This window comes from Mustela erminea, chromosome 9 (genome assembly GCF_009829155.1).
Source record: "Mustela erminea isolate mMusErm1 chromosome 9, mMusErm1.Pri, whole genome shotgun sequence".
Lineage (NCBI taxonomy): Eukaryota > Metazoa > Chordata > Mammalia > Carnivora > Mustelidae > Mustela > Mustela erminea.
This window is the reverse complement of record NC_045622.1, coordinates 21,588,174-21,604,974: the sequence shown is the minus strand read 5'-3', so window position 1 is coordinate 21,604,974 and position 16,801 is coordinate 21,588,174. Positions and strand designations below refer to the sequence as shown.

General features: G+C 54.9%; 2 protein-coding genes and 1 long non-coding RNA gene across 5 annotated transcripts in view; 1 reads left to right on the top strand and 2 right to left on the bottom strand.

The window, feature by feature from the left end:
* Positions 1-660, bottom strand: part of ST3GAL4 (ST3 beta-galactoside alpha-2,3-sialyltransferase 4) — a 34,351-nt gene extending 33,691 nt beyond the window's left edge. Inside the window, exon 1 of one of the 3 annotated variants that reach the window (XM_032359302.1) lies at positions 480-660. The gene's annotated coding sequence lies outside the window, so the exon portion shown is untranslated. Of the gene's footprint in view, positions 1-23; positions 182-479 lie in introns of those variants that run through there. The other 2 variants (XM_032359304.1, XM_032359307.1) reach the window with 2 other exon arrangements.
* A 114-nt stretch (positions 661-774) lies between these two features.
* Positions 775-4,199, top strand: LOC116599452. The gene is made up of 3 exons (XR_004289381.1): positions 775-1,053; positions 1,262-1,427; positions 3,735-4,199. It is a non-coding gene; the product is annotated as an uncharacterized LOC116599452 (long non-coding RNA).
* Positions 4,200-8,411: 4,212 nt separating this feature from the next.
* Positions 8,412-16,801, bottom strand: part of DCPS (decapping enzyme, scavenger) — a 38,210-nt gene continuing 29,820 nt past the window's right edge. The window contains exons 4-6 of the mRNA XM_032359308.1: positions 15,513-15,626; positions 10,718-10,828; positions 8,412-8,848 (exon numbers count right to left, since the gene is read on the bottom strand). Coding sequence (XP_032215199.1) covers positions 8,582-8,848; positions 10,718-10,828; positions 15,513-15,626 — 492 coding nt within the window. The 3' untranslated portion in view covers positions 8,412-8,581. The remainder of the gene's footprint in view (positions 8,849-10,717; positions 10,829-15,512; positions 15,627-16,801) is intronic.

Here is a 16,801-nt window from a genome sequence, read left to right as displayed (position 1 = left end):
TGCCTGCAACTTGCAACTCCCACCTGTGGGCTCTGCTAGGCGACCTTGCGACTCCTGCACACGGATGGACGCAGCCCAGCCCGTCACCTCTAGCCAAGCCAGCCTACTGATCTCCTGGACTCCGTGGGGGCAGTTGTGCGAGACACCAAGGTTCAGAGGATGCTGAAGGTGGGGACGCCTCCTGAGCAGGGGCGCAGGGGTGGGGGCTAGAAACTTTCCGGAGAAGAGGACCATCCCGGTGGCTCACTCCAAGGGAGACGAACACCGGCTTCCCGCGAAAATCTGGTCCAGAGAAAGGGATCCCGGGGCCGTGGTCGCCCCACCCCGGCCGGCCCAGCGCTGCGCCCACGTGCCGGGCCGACCACCTCCCCGGGGCCGCGGCGGCGCAGGGCGACGGAGGTGGGGACCAGACAACCGGGCCCCCGCGGCGCTCCCGCCCTCCCCCCGGACCCCTCGGGGGCCGGCCGCCGCGTACTCACCCTCGCGGGTGGAGCGGGGCGGGGCACGACACTTTCGCGCACAGCTCCGATCCGCTAGGCGCACGGGCTGGCGGCGCGGCGCTGGCGCAGCGGCTCCGCTCGGCCGGGTCCCTGTCCCGGGCGCGGGGCGGGCCTGGGAGCGGGCAAGTCCGCCTGCCGGGAGGCGGGGGCCCGGGCCCGTGCGGGGGGCGGGGAAGGGGCCGGACACGCTTGCGCACACGGCCGGGGAGCCGACTCCGGGGAGCGGGCGGGCAGGCGGAGGAAGGGCGGGGAGGCGGAGGAAGGGCTGGGGCGCTGCTGCGCGCGGGCGGGGCTCCCGCCCGCCGGCCTGGGACAGTGTGTGAGCGGCAGAGGCCCGGGGCCGAGAAGCCTGGGCGCGCGGGGCGGGCGCGGAGGGGCGGAAGGGGAGGCCGGATGGGGTGAGGGTAGAACCCGGGAGGGCGCTGCCTGTGAGTGGCGCCAGGATGGATGTGCCCAGCGCAGCCTCCGCACACTCTCCTGGGAACAATGAGACCCAACAAAGGGTTCTCGGCTCTCCCACGTGGTGAACCGCGTCCTTCGCTCGCTCTGCAAAGTGAGGCACGGAAGGGGGAGGGCCTTGTTCCGGGAGCCCACCCCCCCATCCCCGCCCTGGGCCCCGCGGCCAGGTGCCATAGACCTAGACCTGGGCCTCTCCTCTGCCCTCGTCTGCACCTGCAGCTCTGAGACTGCTCCCTCTGCCGCCCCTCTTTTGCACACCAGTTTTGGCCTTGAAAAAGCTTCTTGGTTTCTGTTCCTTACAGAAGGCGCCAGGCACACTGTCGCCAGGGGAAACCCCATCAGGCTCCTGACCCTACTTCCTTGGGCTCAGACATCCCCCATCAAGCCTGGAAACGGCGCAGGCCCAGAAACCTAGTCCAGAAGTTACCCCCAGGAAACCCACAGCCCCCGAGACACTCTCTTTCATAGGTGAGTGGTTCTTCCATGGGTGAGTGGTATTTACTGAGCCCCTGGTGGGTCACCTAGTGGGGACAGCCTGGTGCTGGAGGCTCCCGCCACTCCCAGAAAAATCTAAGACCTGGTCCCTGTCTCCCAGGAAGCTTAGTTAGGGTCTAGCCCCAGAGAGAATGATCACAATGGACTTCTGTTCAAGAAGAAGGCAAGACAGGAAGTGACTAAGTGTGAGGTGTGAGTAACCGACAGTAAGTGCAAAGGGGGTTCAGAGACCTGCCAGCTTCAGGTTCACTTCAGAAGAAACTGGAGGGCTTCTTAGTTGAGAACAGGTAGTTCAGGAGGCTCTACCGGAACAAAGTGGAGAAGGCTTAGGTGAACAGGGTGAGCCTCCAAGTTCTTCCATAGGTGACCGTTTTGTTCTAAATCACACCTTGCACAGATAGGTTCTTTCTGCATCCCACCTATGTTGAACTTAATGTTTGAATGGTGCCATTGGCTTGGTCCGTCAAGCATTCAGTCAGAAAAGACTTAACTGCATTTAGCTCAAGGCCTAAACTAAGCTTAGCTGAGTAGAAAGAAGCCAGTGGCTAAAGTCGGTGCCCTGAGCCAGTCAAGGGGAAAAAGGGGATACCCCCCCCCATTTCATGGTCAGGAAAACTGGCCCAAAGAGAGTCATCAGATGCCCAAAGCACCAAGGTGAGTAGTATGGCCAAGCTGAACTGAGACTCGTCCGGCTTCTAAACTTTGCTAACCCTTTGATGAGCTAGATCTAAACCCAGTCTGCGGTTCTGGCCATGAGCCACACCAACATCCCTCTGCCAGAGAACAGAACCGAAGGGCCAGCTCTCCCTCCTGGGGTCCTGATTCCCAAATCTACCTCTGTCACTGCATTGCTTGAGTTTTCTTACTAAAAAAAAAAAAAAAAAGAAAAGAAAGAAAAAGAAATCACTGTATTTTGTCAAAAGGTATTGTTGGTATTAAACTAGGCAGTGGACAGGAACTTGCTCTGGAAGTTCAATGCACTATGTAAGTGTGTGTTATGTGATGCAGGCGGCATCCCTTCTCTGACTTATGGAAGTGGTCAGGTCTCCCCCGCCCCTCGCTGATCCCAGGTTACCCGGTGCCCAGAAGCTAACTGTAATTCTGGCTCCTCCCCTCAGGCCGCAGTGTGCTTACTCATGATCTTTCCCCTTCGGGTTTCTTAATGGCACAACCAGATGCTTAGCTAGCTGCCTGGAAGCCATATCATCAGTGGGGCAGGGGGAAGCAGTTCTGGGACCTTTTGATCCCGGGTGGTGGAGGAGGGATGGTCCTGGAGCCATCAGAGCACCACCCAGCAGCTTGCACCCTTGCAGGACACAGCGAGAGGTCATATGATGAAGCCAGCAGGGGTTTGACAACTCGGGACGGTTCTTCCCGGAAGCTAGCTGTGCCAAGGACAGACAGAACAAGACAACCTGACCAGCGGCTCGCTGGGTCCTGGTCCCGCTTGGAGCCATGCTGCTTCCGTTCCTTTTTCCTCCACCTCCCTTGACCTCTCTGGCTCTGTCTCCACAGTGGAGGAACTGGGGCAACCAGAGGGGCCACGGGAGCAGAGGGAAGGGGCAGAGGAGCGAGGGGCACCACGAAAGGGGCAGGTGCTTATCAACGGGGGAAGCTGTGGCCCCCAGAGGCTCCTCCTTGGCAGCCGGCGGGTGTGGGTAGGAGGCCTGGAGCTTCTCGACAAACGGGCCTCGCAGGCTTCTGGCTCCTGTCCCTCTCATGTGCCACGTTAACTTCCTGCCCACCAGGAGGAGGGAACAGCAAGATGCCGTGTGAGGAAGAAATAAACCCAGTCCAGCATCTCAGACGCTTTTAAAAATAGCAACTCTGGGAGGGTAGTTCAGCTCCTATTTTTATCAGATTTATATGGCCGGACCGTAGAGCTGAGCTGTTCCCAGGGTTCTCAATAGCAGGCAGGGGACATCACTGTTGTTGTGTTAGAAACCTGCCGGTAGGCCAGGGCATTCCAGGAACCTTTAGGCTGGACGAGATCCCAAGAAGTCCTTGCGTGCAGCCCTCGCCTCTGCTTGGGGCCAGTCAATTAACCACAGGTAGTTTATCTTTTTTGCCCAAAAGTCACTTGGTTGCTGTGCCCTCCACTGCATAATCTAGGATTTCACAGCCCTTCTCATCAGGAAGTTCTTTTAAATATCTAGCCCAAGTATCTCTGGTTGCATCCTTTTCAGTCCTTCTCACAGTAGAAAAATCTAGCTCACGTTTACCCCGTGGTGACTACGTCTACAAAAGGCTCTTCTTTAATCCCCACAAAAGCCCTCACAGGGAGCACTCTTACCATTGCTAAATTGGGAGCAGTTATGGAATTGCCTGCGATCATACCTGGGGAATGGTGCGGTTGCTGTGCCGAAGCCATCAGACCATTTGCTTCCCAGACGTGCACCCTTAGCTCGGACTTTCACTTCTTCATCACGGTCCTGAAGGGCAAAGCGGCCCGTGTTCTCATTGTGCACTTGTACGTTGTGCTAGAGGCTTGGCTCTAGATCCCAGCGTGCTGAGCCACAGTCCGCCTTGACTGCCCGGCCTCTGCTTGTGCAGGACATTTGGCTAGCAAATGTAGCCTGGAAATTTGCCTTCTCTCTGCATAAGGTCTCCCAGCCCCCTCTGCCTTTTGTGGAAGGCATTCACTGCTTTTGTCATTACTTTGTAATGACCACCTGGGTTCCTCACTAAATCATAAGCTCCATGTGAGCTCTATCTCCAGATTCTAACTTAAAAAAAAAAAAAAAATTCGGGGGCACCTGGGTGGCTCAGTGGGTTAGGCCTCTGCTTTCGGCTCAGGTCATGATCTCAGGGTCCTGGGATGGAGCCCCGCATCGGGCTCTCTGCTCAGCGGGGAGTCTCCTTCCACCACCCCGCCCCCCCACCCCGCCTCTTTGCCTACTTGTGACCTCTCTCTCTCTCTCTCTCTCTGTGTCAAATAAATTTTAAAAATCCTAAAAAAAATATTTGGGAAGATGTGCAAAACATGTGTATTGAATTGAAACACTTTAAATCAATTCAGTCCCTGCTTATTTTTTAAGTGGTTGAAACATGGAAACTTCAAGTTTGTATAGATTTCAGAATCCAGTATCATTCCACTAATAATAGCACTAGAACAAACACAGGGTTGCCAACATTTATTTATTTTGCTGGGTGAGGATATTTTAAAAACAACCACCACCAATGACAACCATCTTCTTTAAAAAAGGACATTTTAAGATCATATATACATGCTTGGAATGAAGATTTTGGTCCTTTCTGAGAAGGAAGATCTACATCAGTCTATTCAGAAAGAAGGAGACACACGAAAACTTTTGGATATGGAAGCCTTACAAGAGAAACAATTTCAAATGTTACTTTGTATGTAAATATTTCTCGATTTGTTTCTCCGCCGGGGCTCTGTGTTCAACAGAGACATGCAGAGTCGAGCTCACATGTCCTCGTTCCGAAATGTTATTTTTCTCCTTTTCATGAAGGAATGTGGACAAATCCAGGACACTCAGCAATTTTGCTCTATGAGGAAACTTTTGGGCAAAATGAAAGGAGCCAAGGAACAATAGCAGTCATGCTTCCTTCCTTCTGCCGCCACGCCGAGGAGATAGTAGGCCAAGTACGGAGGGCTGACGGCCAGTTGTGGACACGTCCAGGATTTTTCTGGGAAGGGTGACGTCTCCCACTGTTCCAGCACAACAGGGACACAGGCACGCACAGGGAAGGCACAGAGTCAAATGCAGAAGGCCTTGGTGGCAGCACACAGGACATGTCATGCTGCCAGAGGGGGCTGGTGTTTGCTAGTTGGTGAAGATAGGGTCGAGGGATACTGGATCTCACTCAGGAAGCTTTCCCGGGCGGCAGGATGTGTGGTTCTGCAAAGTGACATCAAGAGGAAAGCTAGGGCGTGGGGGTGGGGGGGGTGCGGTCAGTTGAACGTCCAACTCTTGGTTTCCGCTCAGATCATGATCGCAGGGTCATGAGATCAAGCCCCGCGTTGGGCTCTGAGCTCAGTGAGGAGTGTACTTGGGCTTCTCTCCCATTGTCCCTCTGCCCCTCCCGCTCTCTTTCTCATCTCTCTAAAATAAATAAATTAAAATCTTTAAAAATTTAAAAAAAAAAGGAAAGCTAGGACAGAGAGGGTCTGTTTCTCACTCTGCATCCCCCTGGACTGAGAAGCAGGAGACCTGGGTTGAATGGAGTTTCTTTACTTGAGGGGAAAGACTTCAGGGGGTGGGGGGCTGACCCAGTTGCTGTGACCTGCTCCAGACCCATGGTGCCTGTGGTGGAGGGGATGCACTTGGACCCCTGTGGTCCCTGGGAATAGACTCCCTAGAACTGACAGGAAGTGGCATGCGGTCAGAAAGCTTGGGTCTTCTAGAAGAGGGCCTCTGGGAGTTCAGATGAGGGAGTTCAGACAGTGACTGACCCCTTGACTCAGCCCGTTTCTTGCTGCAGCCAGAGACGCCAGGATTCAGGTAAGGGGGGGTTGCCGTGAAGACACGGTCTCACGTGGTGACGAGGGCAGATCAGTGTATGTCAGATAGGGGCTCAGCAGGATCAGTTTCATGGCTCACCACACATCTGACCAGCCGTTTCCTGGAGGAGAAGCAAACACTCTAGTGGGCAGTGACCCTGGCTACCGCAGGGGCCTTTGGGGACAGGAGGTCAAATTCCTGAGGTCTTCTCTCCCTGAGCAGTCTGCAGCTTGCGGGGCTGTTCTCTGGGCCTTAGTGACTCCGGCTTCAGGCGCCAGGGGAGGAGCGATCCTCTTCCCCCCTAAACAGAGTTTGTCCTGAAGGAGGAGCACCACCCAGCATGGCAAAGGAGCAAAGCTCTTAGAACCTCTCTAGAACAGCTCTTACTACTGTCTCATCCAACGCTCCCCCAACCCACTGAGATGCACTCAGGGAGTGTACAGGCTGGCGGGTCTTGATCTTCCTGTTTCCAGCGCCGCCTTGCAGTGCTGGTCCATCCAAGAGGTTTGCTAGAAACTTGACGGATGGGTGAGTAAACCTGAGAGGAAGGAGCCTGGGACAGATCGAGCTGGGGAGTCAAGTCTGGGGAGGCAGCTTAGTCCCAGGGAGATGGAGAACCTCGGCCCCTGGGAGGTTCCCCAGCGGTCCTGTTTTGGGGTCAGGGTGGGCCACCTGCCAGTCTTTTCCAAGCATGTACCATGTTGTGTGAAGCCAGCTGAGAGCCCCACCGGCAGAACCTGATCTTTCAAGGAGAAAAGGTCGCTCCTGGGATTGGATCCCTCCACTCTGTCTGCAAGGAGGGGCCTCTTGGGTCAGCATCCCCTCCACTCCTCTGCACCCCTCAATTATCTTTGCGACACTTCTTGTACACGGACAAAACAAGCCAGGGGTTCCCGTCAAACATTTTGCTGCTTCATCTCCTTCTGGGGAGGAAGGCAGCTGCCCCCCAGTGCCATCCCTCTCCCTGTAACTTGTCCCTTCAGCCTCACTGCCTTATTCCCCGTGGGCTATCCTGCCAGACATGCAAGGGGTCAGCTACCCCGCCAAGCACTGTGATCCCACAAGTATGTTCCATTGGTCTTCCTAGGGGACCTTGTACACCAGCCTCTCCCACATGCGTGTTTTCAGGGTAGCTTCCTGGGTCCTGCCTCTTTTTATTCCTACAGTTTGCTTGGCTGTCTGCCCCAGTAGCCTGGAGGGTAGGAGCTTTGGTTTCCCAACAGCTAAAGCACTACCTAGCTCCAAAGTCGATCAGTAATTCAAACCGTACCAGAGAGCAACACCAGCACATGTTAATTACACGCAGGACGCTTCACGGATCCTCATCCCTGTTCTCTTACAAGGGAACAGGCTCGGGACACCTGGGGTCTGGTCCAAGGCTATGGGGTGAATGTCAGCTCCAGGGGGAGACACTTCTGTTTGTTCACCACTTAGCAGTCTCCAGGGCAGTGCCTGGCCTGCGATGTATGTTTGATAAGCCTTTGACTCTGAATTGTTGCCTGGTTCTCAGTCCAGGAATTGCAGAATACGGGCCATCCCTACCTTATGCTTCCTTCTTATCTCTTAGCAGAACCGAACATCCTGAGGCCTCCAGAGGAAGCACAATCCAGAAGGGCTGAGGGACTAACATGCCAACGCCAGCCCCTCTGCGGTGTGATACACACACATCCCCTGTGCTGAAGTGCGTGCCTTATGTGTCCAACCGCATGCCCTCACCTGCGTACCTATGACGTCACCCTTCCCAGATAGGCCCCCGCTGGCTCCCCAAGGCTACCAGCCTCACTCTGGGATCCCTTCCTGGCCTCCAGATCCTTTGACAGAGACCCGTGTCACTGGTCACACCTCGAAGCCAAGCCCCTCGGAGCTTCCATCCACCACCGCAACCCTATCATTTTGCCCTTGACAGGCTGTCTGGTGTTTGGTCTTCCATCTCTCTCTGTGAGTTTGTTTTGTCTTCCACCCTAGATAATAAACTCAAGGCCAGGGGCTCACTGACCAAATAACAGAGGCAGAGGCAAGTTTTTTTGGGCTTGCATCATCTGATTCCTATTAAAACCCTCCCACTTCCAGGCGGCAGTCCTGCATCCTTGTCAACAAGAAGTTTATCAGCGGGGTTGCGATCTCTGTTCTGGGGAGGGCAAGAGGAAGCCCTGGCAAAAACACTCTATAGAGGATTTCCAGAGAGTTTTTGTATCTGGTTTTTTGGGGGAACTCCTGGACACGCGCGCCTCGAAAACCATGAGGAAGATACAGCAAATGGAAAGAAGGAAGGGGAACGTGAGAGCAGAGTAGGAAGGACTGAAGTTAGGGAGAGGCACCACCTGATCCGGGACATGGAAATCACCAAGAATGGTGCTTACTGGGATTTAGAGAAAGCCCTTGGCACGTATCGGGGTCAGCAGAAGCCACCACCCCAGACTTGGCTCCTGTCCCAGATATTCCTATCCTGTTCTGCCCCTGCCACCTGCCTCCCCAGGCATCAGACCACACCAAAGGAGACTAATACTTTATTCACATCCTAGGAATAAGCCAGTACAAAATACATTTTTTTAAAAAAATTCACTTGGTGCTAAAAGTCCCGAGCCCTTCCCCAGGTCCCTCCCACCCCCGTCCCCAATCCCACACATCTGTGCTCTTTGCCGGGCAGCCCCGGGGTTGGACTCAGCTTGTCTGGGCCTCCTGCAAGAGCCCGAGCAGTGGGTCATCAGCCCTGAGGGCGAAGGTGAGGGTGCGCCGCTGGTAGTAGTCCGGATCACACTCCAGGTTCTCGATCACGTCCGCTAACAGATGAGCCCGCTCCACGCCTGTGCCGGGGGCCTCGAAGCCCAGGGCCGTGAAGTGCACGTGCAGATGGTAGTAGGAAGGCAGGTAATGCAGGTACACGCGGAGCTGGTCCCCCTTCACCTGGTAGCGCTGCAGGATGGCCTCCTGAGGAGAGAGGGGGTGCAGGAAAGAGGTCACTGTGCTCCCCATAGGCCCTCCTCTGTCCCTGCTCCCCGACTGGCCTCTGGACCGCTGACAGAAACCCCCAGACACTCCCTCCCCACAACTGGCTGCAGGTCCCCGTCTTCCACTGTAGGAAATCAACAGAAGCAGGTGACAGCAGCAAAGCGAGGGCTTTTCTCCCAAATGAAGGGAACAGGGGCCTCCATTAAGGTTCCACACTCCAACTTAGATGAAACACTGAAGCTGGGTTTCATCAAACAGCTGCTGCTGGGACTCTAGGAAGTCCCAGCGCTGAAGAACAGGCCCCAGAGGTCCAAGACTATAGGGACTGTCCTCCCCCGCATGCCTGATGCCAACTTAAATCACTGAGGAGGTGGGAGGGGGGCTTGCACCCTCTCTCAGCGTAGAACAAAGTGAAGTGGGAGAACAAGGGTGACAGGGATGGGGCTGAGCCGAGGCTTGGTGGAAGAGAGAGGAAGGGGGAGGGCACATGGGAAGGGCTGCTAGAAGACCAGGGGAAGATCTGGCTGGACTCCTAGTGGAAGGAGAAAGCACTGACTTTGACCCTGGCTCCCTCTGTCCATCCCCCACCTTGCTCAGGGGTAGAGCTATTTCTACCAAACCCCAGGTCTGGAGCCTCCAAGGCTTGGCATTAATAGGAGAGTCTGATTTCCACTGTGGGTGAAACCCTGAGCAGGTCAGAGGTGAAGAGAAAAAGATGAGGGCCTCAGTGGGCTCAGAATATACCCCACAATAACATCCTGCACTTGGAACTCTGCCTTGGGAGCTCTGCAGTGGTGTGAGGCCAAGGCTAGGGCACCTAAAGCCCTTGGGGGGATAAGTGTGGCTGGCCTGTCGGGACAAGGCTGCCCGAGCTGCCAGGACAAGTGGAAGTGTAGGCCCAGCATTTCCCTGCAAGAAAGATGCCACTCTGCCATCCAGAGGCTGCTTCAGGAGAGAAATGAATTACTCCACAAAGATACAGGCAGCCAGAAAGGCAGTGATGTGGGCAGGGAGGAGGGAGAAGGTGGGACAGGGTGCAGTGGCGGGACAGCTGGGGTCTAGAGGTCAGCAAAGAGCGGCTCCCGGAAAGCCCTTCCCCCACACCTGCAGCAAAACCACTGAGAGCAGCTCTCCTGGCTGGGCACCCTGGTGACTGTGGGGCCCCAGCACAGGGGCGGCGTCCTTGAACGCCTGAGTGAAGGAAAGACTGGGGACCAGCCCACAGGATGGGATTTTGCAGCATCCCATCCACATACTGAGGCCCAGGGAGGTGAGCTGATGAGTCCTGCCCAGACTTACTCAGGTGGTGAGGGTCAGAATGTCAGGACCAAGACCACGACCCAAGATTCTAGACCCTTTTCCCTCGCCTCCAGGGCTCCTCTTTAATTTCATGTGATTCAGCAAATATCGCCGTACAAAGCACCCCAGGACGCCAGGTGCTACAGAACCCAGGCTCTGGCCTCGGGGCAGAGGAGGAGGGCCTTGTGCACACATCGGAGCGGGGGCCCATCTGCCCAAGAAATGTGTCTGGCATGACATGGCTGTCATGATCCTGGGAGAGGAGGGGTCCAAGCAGAGCTGCGCAGGAGAAAAGCTCGGAGGCAACAGTGAGAACCCAGGCAGAGAAAAGGCGGCTAAAAGCGGAGCTGGAGGAAGGGCAGGACCAGAGGACAAGGGTCTTGTGAGTCCATCTAAAGAGCCTTCCTGGGGTCATGGGACGGGCATCCAGAGAGAAGCCCTGTTCCTAGATGGACTTCTGTGAAGTATGAAGAAAGTGGCCGGGGAGCACAAGGGCATTGGAACAGAATTTGTCTGGGATTCCGTGTGGATCTGGCCGAGATGACTCACCTGGCCCTCCCGGAGGATATTCCTGAGCAGCGGCAGGTGCTCTGGAGTGAGGTCCCGAAGCGATCGGATGCCGCGGCGATGGCAAATGGCGATCAGGTACAGGTCATCAAGCTGCACAGAGATCGGCAGGGGTCAACCAGGCTCAGCGGCGGACAGAGCCAGGGGAGGCTGCCTATCCTGGAATCCTTCAGGGAAGCCAGGACACGCCTGCCCCCAGGCCTGCTGCTGTGCCGGCCACAGACGATCCCGGGGAGCCTACGGCAGGGCCGGTCCCCCGGGACAATGGGGTCCTCCAAGTGCCTGGGATGAGTGGGATGGTCTAAGGACAGAACTTCTCTTTATTCTTCCTACTCAAGAATATCATATGGGAGTATTTATATTCTCACAGAACTGATGGGGGGAGGGCTAGGAGGAGAAGGTTCAAGAAAGTGCCAAGGACAATTCTTTCCCTCCAAGAGTTTATGTGCTAACACAATGTACCTAAGTAGCTACTACGAGACAAAGTTTTTCAAAAGTAAGAAAGGAAGAAAAAGGAAGACTAGCTAGGGTGATCCAGACAGGCTTCCTGGAAGAGGAGACAGAGAATCTAGGTCTTAAAGAAGAGGTAGTGTTTAGAAAAAGGGCATGCGGGTAGAAGGAACAGTGAAAGCGAAGACTCAGAGGGGAGAAAGTACAGAGCATGTGAGGGGGTTCGAGGAAGGAACCTGATTTGTGGGGAGTCCGGTGCAGGCGTAGAAGGATTTGAAGGGTGAAAGGGGACCCCAAAGCCAGCTCAGGAATGAGCACACCAGAGTGCTAACCCTTCTTCTCTCTTTCCCTATCCCACAGGACTCACACAGGACCCTTCCTGCTATCCTTCCTGAAAACAGTACCTGGCTGAAAACCTGGAGGTTGTAACAGTGCAAAGAACCAAAGTCAACAAGGTCTTGTGCCAGAAGGCAAATGCACTCTTCCTCTGCCCAGAAAACCTTCCTGCCCCTCCCGCTCACTCCAGCCCTGACCTGAGCTGATGCTCACATCCACGTGCAAGGCAGGCACCAGATGCCAGGGCTCCCCGGAGTGAGGCATGGGAGAACCCCAGAGCACCCCACTGGGCATTCTGAGCTGCTACATTCCTCAAGGGCATGATCCAGGGACCGTGAGTCACCCGACCAAATCCCCGAGAGCCCCAGTTTGAAACTGAGAAGGAGGATGCCCATATGGAGCCTGCTGTCCAACTGTGCCCCTGCACACCAACACAGTCTCTTCATACCACAGACATTCTTCTCTAACAGTCTGGGCTCTCAGCCTCAGGCCTGCTCCAGACGAGCCCCATGGGACCCTCCCAGCAAATGGCTAAGCTGTGCTTACCTAAGCCACAGCTTGCTCCCAAGCCCTTTCGAGACTTTTCCTCCTTAGGGCCTGTGCCCAGGACATTTTCCCTCTCTTTCTAGGAGCCCAAGAAACAGCAGGAAACAAGACTGTCTTAACCTGGAATTCTGCATGCCTGCTGGTATCTTCAGCTGTTCTTACGTGCCCCTGTCGCAGACCCAGGTAACAGTAGCACTTGTTTTAGATGACGTTTGCTGACAAATCACAAACATGACATTAAGTCACATCTCTCTGCCCCGCGGGCACGGAAGGAGGCATGAAGCCGGCTGCTGGGCGTCTGCTCACAGGGTGCATGAGAGGGAAAAGCAACCCATCCTTTGATAGCAAATGTGACCCCCAGATTTTCCACAGGCAGTTCAGGCCCCCCAACCCCCACCCTGGGGCCTAGAGAAAAGATCTGAAGAAAGCTAGACTAAAGGAGCTGGCAAGGGTCTCAGACTGGCATCCCCGAAGGTGGCCCACTGATCACTCCAGGGAGATTAGACACTATCAATCTCTTTACGAGGCAGGACCACAGAATCCAAGTAAGAGCTTCCTGGCAAGGGGCAAGATAGAGAGTGGCCAGAGCCCTGGGGAGCCACCTCTCTACCTCTGGAGTGACCCAGAGGAAGAGTTTCTTGGTCTGGGCGTTTTAGACCCAAGAACCTACCTGAGATGAACTGAAAGTACACATTGTGTCCACTGAGATTGATGCGTACATACACACACAATATGCAAAGACTATAAATGGAAGGAGACAAAAAGATATTGTCTGGGCTAAAGGCACCACTTCCAAGCAAGTATTTGTACTACTTGCATTTTTACTACGCGTCTGTGAGGAGAGAGCAGAAGACAAGCTGAGGACAGGGCACAGGCTGACACCCCGCAAGCCCCCGCTTCCCTAGCTGGGATCTGTGTCACATTTCTCAGGTATCCCTACTGCCCTAAAGCCAAGGGAAGGAAAGACAAATGGTTAATGTAGAGAGATTACACTCCTGCAGGACAGGAGTCTCACTCAGTTTACAAATGTCTTAGTGATTCATAGGAAAAAAGCATTCTTATGAATAAGGTAACTTCCAGAAGGAAACTCCCAACAACTTAATGTTAATGCTTTGCTAGAGGGAAAAACAACCTTAACTCCACACTGGCAAGGCCTCTAATATCTTGTAGGTCCTCTTTAGCTTAGGAAGCTTCTTTTGAAAACCTCTCTTTTTCTTTACTCCCAAGTATACAAACAGCCACCCCTCACAGCCCTGGGGCAACAGCTCCTTCTGCTCACGGAACCTGTCCCCATGCTATAATAACACCACCTTTTTGTACTAAAAGCACTTTAGGAATTCTTTCTTGGTCGTTGGCTCTGGACCTCACCTACATTCCCAAACTACATCACATTTATTAACTAGACCATAAAAAAAAAAAGCAAATAAAAGAATATACAAGTGATTTCTTACACGAACTGGGGAAGAGAAGCAAGACTCTCTAGCAGACATTAGGCATTTGACAAATACATGTGAAGTGGACAGATGAGTAGACAGACAGATGGATGGACAAACAGTCTCTTTAATCGTGGGCCAGCAGCTGCGAACGTATCTTTATGATATACTTTCCTTGGGAGAAAGAGCAGCAGGAGATTCTAGGGTGGCTAGGACGGCTTCTTCAAGCAAACACCTGAGTACCTCTTTCCTCAGTCCCCTCCTGGTATGAGGACAAAGAAGGGAAGTCCAGGCCCGGTCTGTCTCGCCTGCTGGCTACACTGGCAAGTTCTAAAGGAGCTGTCCATTTCAGTGTTCTGTCACAAGCCAGGGATTCCAGACAATGAAACACGGCAGCACCAAGAGACAGATGCTAATTAAGCAAAGGTTAAGAACAATTGCACCTGTATGGCCATCAAAGGGAAGTCTGACATTTCATAAGCCTATTCATAAGCCCGAAGGGTAAGCCCTGTGGCTGGGAGCCCAGTGCCCTCCCTGAAGACTTTCCTGTCTTAAAGGGGACAGACAGGCAGTTCCACTGGCAGGGCTCGCAGGATGCGGGCCAGCACAAGGTCAAAAAGACAATGCATTTTCTTTAGTTATCTTCTTCAAAGATCTCAGGAGGTAGAGGAAGTTGCCCCTACCTCCTATCCCATCTCTCGTGACCCAGTCTGCGACCCAGGGCCTTCAGGTACAGGGCTGCCCACGGGGAGACAGAACAGACAGAGGCTTACAGAGCTGCACAAAGGCGTCGCCCAGAGCTCTCTTAAGAGGCAGCTGGCACTCACTTGCCTGGGTGCCTCTGAGCTGAAATCGTGTCCCTTTACCCTATCCACAGGCCTTCAGCCCCCTTTTTGGGCAGTGAGGGAGTGGCATCGTAGGTCTAGAAATTACCAAATCAACAGAGTAAACTGCCAATGAGCGCAGTTTAGGACCCAAAGGCAGGCCAGGACGGAGAAAGCAGGAGGGAAGGTGTGCATGGAGACGTGATGGGCAGGACCCCGGAACAATGCCTGTGTGTGAGGGGTCCAGGAATCAGAAGGGTCCACCCAGGGGCAGCACAGCTCAGATGACTCAAGATCTAAACTGCAAGAGAGTGTCCCGGCTCTGCACTTGCTACCCAGCAATCCCATGTCTGGTTCGTCAGCCAGGCAGTGGGTGGCCCCTGGCCCACCACAGGCTGAGCCTGGCTCGAGGCCATGCTCCAGGCCATGGTGGGGACAGCACTTCCTGCCACATGGTGGTACTCTGCCTGTCGCAGATACCGTCGTTATTATAATTCCACCCAAACAGATGGTGGTGCACTATGGCTTTGGTGGTGGGCTGGGGTGGCAGGGGAAAGAAGAGTGAGACAGAGGGAGTCTGCAGAGAAGGTGAGTCAGGTCAGTTCTGCTGGAAACCTGCTCTTTACCAGGGTGGAGGTGAGGGGCATGGAGGCGAGGAAACAGAGCTGAGAGGGTCAGGTAGAAGCCCTGGCCACTGGAAGACCCCTCTTCGCCATAGGTGGTGTAGGGGACCCCTCCCGCACTGGGCGGTGGAGGAGACCCCTGCTGGACTGGGCGGTGGAGGGTGGGTTGGTTGCCATGGTTCCTTCCTATCAGTGCCTCACATCATAGGCCTGCCTGGATCTGCTGGAGTCTAAGGGCGTGGAGAGAATGTAAACAGTCCTCAGGGTTCCAGGTGCTCCTGGAAGGGAGAGTGGCGGCCAAGCCACTTGGCTGGCCGAAGAATGGCCCGTGTGGTTATGGACGCAAACATCACCCCCTTCTTCACCCCCCGGGTGAGAGGAGAGCCAGGAAGAACTTAAAGCAGACACGTGAAGGTGTACGTGTTTGTGCCCAGCTCAGGCCTCCACTGTTGGTGAGTTCACACCTGCTCGGAGAGACCAACGTGGGAAAGCAGGGCAGGACGGAGGACCAACAACCTGCAGCAAGTTACGGGAGACCGGAGAGTCCCAGCAAGAAAGCTTTTACCTGCTGTTGATTCCACTTGAGATCGGGGATGAGGACAAAGCCATCGGAGGGATGTGGGTTCTCAAAAACAATCCGGTCGGTTTCCGCCTTCTTATCCAGAATGTTGTACACCCACTGGAAGGAGTGGGGAGAGAGAGGGTTCACACAGCTGCTCATGACCTCAGGGGAAAAACCACAGACTAGCCATCAAGGGCCATTAAGCTCAGGGGGTTCTACACTCCAGCTGCCTTGTCCCCATTGCTCTGCTCTGTCCAGAGACTTCCCCTCTCCCACCACTGCCTTCCCCTCATGGGCACTGCAGCTTGGACTGGTCCGAGCTCTTTAGGTCTTTCCTGTGGATATGCCATGGACATGCTCACTGGGCCTCACAAGCCTGTTCAGCATCCATCCCTCCATTGCCCCCAGGTCTCAGAGATGGCTATCTCCATAGGCCCCTCCCCACTTTATTCAGGACCGCAGACAAAGCCTGTCACAAGGACAGGCTGAGGGCCCAGACATTAACACGTGTGGGCTTCGCATCCAGCTGGGTGGGACTCTCGCCAGCAGTAGGCTCGGGGCCTCTGGAGCTGCAGCAGTCTCAGCTGACATGGGCCCTGTGTGACACAGCAGAAGTGGCTCAACTGGGAGACGGCAATTACACAGACCTTTCCTGTCAGCGCAGGGCCTCCGGCACCACCCCCACAGACCTTTTTATCAGCTGCTGGCAGTCTTCAGAGAACCCTTCCCTGAGTTCTAGTGTGGATCCCAGGACATCCCTGGGATAGGGTCCTGGTGGCCTCTCTGAAGCCAGCCAGCCTGCAGGGAGGTTAAGACAGGAAAGCCCCTGTTCTCACAGGGCTCAACCTAGAGACCTCTTTTCTTCTCCACTTCTCCAGAGCTCTGAGTCAACTCTCAGCTTGAAATTTGAGAGAGGAGCCTGCCGGAGAGCCAGAGACAGGGCAGTGGCTGGGCTGGTCCTCAGGTAGTGCCTCCTAGCTCACTGTGGGGGTTGATCAGGGGGCCAGGGCACCCACACAACCAGCCAATGGTGGGCTCCTCTGCCCATTTCCAGAAGTTCGGGCACAACTGGGGTCTGCAAAGGCCAGTGGCAGTGGAGGCTGGTCTGGGGTCTGCCCACCTCATCCTGAGTCCACATCCTCGGCTCTCGGCTGGCATTTGTAAGGTCAAATGTGACTATCTGAGACAGAGAAGGGGAGAGGGTGCCTGCCTGGGGAGATCAGGGGCTCTCAGACCCCCTGGTAGGGCCCACTCACTACAAAAGAGAGGCCTTCCCAAGAATGCTGGCTGTG